The 4,028-nt window shown below is 59.8% G+C and overlaps 2 protein-coding genes across 2 annotated transcripts in view; both read left to right on the top strand.

The window, feature by feature from the left end:
• ZNF710 (zinc finger protein 710) overlaps nucleotides 1-2,652 on the top strand; it is a 13,022-nt gene extending 10,370 nt beyond the window's left edge. Inside the window, exons 4-5 of the mRNA XM_026856268.1 lie at nucleotides 498-672; nucleotides 1,654-2,652. Of these exons, the coding sequence (XP_026712069.1) occupies nucleotides 498-672; nucleotides 1,654-1,826 (348 nt within the window). The 3' untranslated portion in view covers nucleotides 1,827-2,652. The remainder of the gene's footprint in view (nucleotides 1-497; nucleotides 673-1,653) is intronic.
• A 254-nt stretch (nucleotides 2,653-2,906) lies between these two features.
• Nucleotides 2,907-4,028, top strand: part of SEMA4B (semaphorin 4B) — a 17,834-nt gene continuing 16,712 nt past the window's right edge. The window contains exon 1 of the mRNA XM_026856026.1: nucleotides 2,907-3,063. Coding sequence (XP_026711827.1) covers nucleotides 2,907-3,063 — 157 coding nt within the window. The remainder of the gene's footprint in view (nucleotides 3,064-4,028) is intronic.

Below are 4,028 nucleotides of genomic sequence, written 5' to 3'. Positions count from 1 at the left end.
TGGGGATCAGGGGTGGGGGGGGGAAGGGGGCGTGGGTTGTTTAGCAGATCCAGGGAGAGGGTTCACCCAGGCCGTAGTGCGCTGAGTTCCCAGAGAAACCCGTCCAGGCTGGGCTGAGTCCTTGGTCCCAGGAAAGCAGTTTTGCGATGCCTCCCTCTGTTTGCTTGGGCAAACAGCTTGTCCTGAGGCGTCTGCTCAGAGCTGCATGGTGGGGAGCAGCTGTTATGGGCAGGGCACAGGCGCTGCTAGCACAGAAGGACAATCAGTGCCTCTTTGAGACCTGCTGGGGTTCCCATAACACCAGCACAGCATCCCTGAGGCCTCCCACTGCTGCAGGGGAGGAGGGAAGCAGTCCCATAACTTGTGGGAGTGAAAGGGGACCCCAGGGGTGAGGTCTGCTCTGAAAAGCCCATGTCCCTGCAGCAGTGGGTGGGCACTGAGGGGGGTGTAGGGGTCTGCAGGAGAGCCCCCATTGACCCCCAGGATGCTGCCGGCAGGTCTGTGGGAAATCCTTCAACCGCATGTACAACCTGCTGGGTCACATGCACCTGCATGCGGGGAGCAAGCCCTTCAAGTGTCCCTACTGCTCCAGCAAGTTCAACCTGAAGGGCAACCTGAGCCGGCACATGAAGGTCAAGCACGGGGTGATGGACATCAGCCTGGACAGCCAAGGTGGGTGCAGGCTACAACTGGGCACCCGTTGCAGACTAGGAGCTGTCGTTTTCCCTACTGGGAGCGCCTGGCTCTTGGCAGTTTGCCCTGGGAGCTGGGCCATGCTGCGGCGGCCCTGGTGAGCTCGTGTCCCGTTGCCCAGGGGCTGCCCTCAGCGTACTTGTCCCACTGGCACCTCCCCACCAGCACCCGTCCTCCCATGAAGGCCATGGAAAGGTACTGAGCAGGAGCTGAGTAAGCTTAATAAACTTGGTACAAATACAAATAACCTGCATAATAAATAAGTTAAAATAATCACAGAATGGCAGGTTGGAAGGGGCCTCAAGGATCAGCTGGTCCAACCTTTCTGACCAAAGCCTGGCCTAGACATGCTGGCCCAGCCCTCGTCCAGCTGAATCTTAAAGTGCCCAATGTTGGGGGCTTCCCTGGGGAGATTATTCCAGGGCCTGATTGTTCTCAGTGTGAATATGTTAACAATCTCCTTGAGGAGCCATTGAGGCTTCAGCATCTTGTCGGGACGGTGCCCTCTGGTGACGCTGTGAGTGTGACTTTGGTCAAAAGGGTTTTGCAGGGTGGTGGTGGGGAGCTGAATGCTGCTGGTTTATCCCTGGCAGCCCCCTCCACCCACAGGCACTTTGTGGGGACAGGTGCTGCTCCTGCCACGGGGTTCGGCGAAGTGTCAGAGCAGATCCCCCATCACCTGACTTGCAGCAGGACCTGCCCTGCTCTGCATGGACGGAGCTGGGGACAAGATCTGTGCCTTCGATTCCCCCAGCAGCTCAATACCCACCTCAAGCGCATCCTGGGGTGACTTAGTGGGTTCCCCTATTCCTGCCCTTTTCTCTCCCTCCACAACAGCCTGGCTCGAACATTGCTGTAGCTCCTGGGGGGGTTTGAGGCATTAATCCCACGCTGCCTGGGGAGGAGGGGCACAGCTGGCTGCGAGCCTTCATCATAGCATGTCCCTGTGCTAAATCCTAGATCCCATGATGGACCTGGCTGGGGCCGACCATGCTGAGCTGGATGGGCAGCAGGAGATGGATGACTTTGAGGAGGAGAACTCTTACGGCTACGGAGGGGTGGGCAACCCTCCAGATGAGCATGCCCTGGCCGAGCAGGCCATGAAGGAGATGGCATACTACAACATGTTGTAGCTGAGGCTGGGGAAGGCTGCCAGGGGCCTGCGGGGACTTTGCGTGGTAAGAGGGGCCACAGCACCCAGCCAGACCTGTGCCACTGCCCTGGGAGAGGGGGGGGCTCCTGCTGAGCTTGGGGAAGGAGAAAACAGGGATGTCCAAAGAGCTTTGCTGGGGTAGAGGCTGGAGGCAACACGGGGTGGCAGTCATCGCTTGCCACGGGCTGGTGCGGTGAGGGCTGGGCTCCCCGCAGAGCCTCAGAGCTCACCCTGGCTGGGGCCCTTCCCCACCACCCCTGGAGAGGGAGGGCCAAGCCCAGCACCGGCTGCCTGCAGCTCTCCTGCCCCTACCCCATGGTGCAGGGGCAAGCCAGGACCTTGCCTCTACTCCAGTGTCCAGTGTACTTGAAGCTGCAGGCAGGGGAAGGCACATCCCAGAAGATGATGAGCATTACTAATTATTCTACCTCCTGGGTCCCCCCCAACGGCTGCACGGGGGCTGCAGCCCAGCCGGCCCCCAGCTCCCTATGGGGCAGAAGCCCCTCTGCCCATGGGAGGAGGGGGGGTTGTGTTTCTTGCTCTTCCCCCTCTCCCGGACAGGCGAGAGTGTCCTACTTGCCCTGGCACTGGCTGCAAGCTGGCACAGGCAGAGCTGTGGCAACCTGCGCGAGGCCACGGGGCACATACAAAACAGAATATTTTCTTACAAACTAATGGCGACGCTCTGAGGAGGCGGCAGCTCTGGGTCTAGAGCAGCTGCAGCGAGCGGTGTTATTTAAAGGAAGGCAAACCCTGTTCAACTTGAGCAAATGATGGTATTTTGAAAGTAATTTATTTTTTTCAGACGTGCCGCGTGCTTGGATTTATCTTTTCACTGAGTTCAGTTTCCTTCAACCAATGTGCTTTGTAAACCCGTTGTAATGTGTGTGGTCTGTGCGCGGGGGCCTGTGGGGGTGCTCGGGGTGGGGGGTGCTATGGGCCAGAGTGTGGTCCCCCGACCTGTGGGGCAGCTGAGCACAGGCTAACACTATCACCCCTCCACCTCCTTATCCCCCCCGAGCTGCTCCAGGGCTCAGGAAAAGGCTTTTGCTGGGGCAGCATGGCCCTGGGGGGGAGGTTACACCTGCATTGGGGTGGGGGGAGAAAGGGACTGGGGCAGCACCAGGTCTGGGACCCCTGTCTTGGCTTTCTACCCTCCCTGCTGTGGGGTGGGGAGCTGGGCGGCCCCCCTGGCAGTGCTTCCCCCAGCCTGCCCTGTGCCAGGTGGGGTCCTAGAAAGCCCCTCCCACCCTGAGCTTGGGACCCCTAAGCCACCCCCCCCTGCACACACTGCAGGTCCCACCATGCTCCCTGGGGCAGGGCACCCTCTGCCCCATTCCCAAAGGCTGCAGGTTGGCTCTGAGGAGGTAGCAGGGTGCTTCCCCCTGCCCCAGACTTGCCATCATCTCCCATCCCCAGCTCCCTCCAGCCCCGGGGCAGGATGGAGCCTGACACATTAGCCAGCCCAGACCCCTCCTGCAGTGTGGAAGTGCCACCCCCTCCCTGCAGTCCCGTTTCCACCCCCAGCTACCTCATTCCCATTACCAAAAAGCTGCGATGTGGGGGGAGCAGGAGGGGGTCTTTGCTGCTGGGAGGCAGCCCCGGGGGTTACAGCAGCAGGCTCTGCCCCACGGGATGAGGTGGAGGGTCTCATGCCAGTGGCACCACAGATACGTGGCTCCCTGGTGTGTGTGTCTGTGTCCCACCAGTGTATGCAGTGTCCAGCCACCCCCCCCACCCCCGTGCAAAGCCCTACTGTGTTTTGGTTATTTTTTTTCTCTCCTCGGGTTGAAGAGTTGTTTAGCAATAATTCCAATAAATGCATATTCTTTAGCCTCCTGCGGTTGGCACGCACACACATCCCCATGCCCACACCGTGAGAGCCACGCCACCACCACGTGCTGTGGGCCGGTGAGGGGTTTAATGGCTGCTGGCACTGTGAGGGGGGAGGATACAGGAAACAGCGTGGGACAGACCTCCCCCCACATCCCCCCCCCCCAAAGTCCTACACACCTCTGCTAGAAATGCTTTAAAAACACTCGTAAGAAAACTGCTTATAAAAATTATTCAACTGTTCCTGAGCAGTGCCGGTGAGCTGGAGACAGCGCTGGATCCCTGCCCATCCGGGTGACGGTGGGGTGGGGGCCGGGTGACCATCCCCCCGCCTCTCTACTGCTTGCCC

Source organism: Athene cunicularia (genome assembly GCF_003259725.1).
Source record: "Athene cunicularia isolate RWA chromosome 10 unlocalized genomic scaffold, athCun1 chr10_part1, whole genome shotgun sequence".
Lineage (NCBI taxonomy): Eukaryota > Metazoa > Chordata > Aves > Strigiformes > Strigidae > Athene > Athene cunicularia.
The sequence above is the reverse complement of the archived record's forward strand: the minus strand, read 5'-3'. Positions and strand labels throughout refer to the sequence as shown.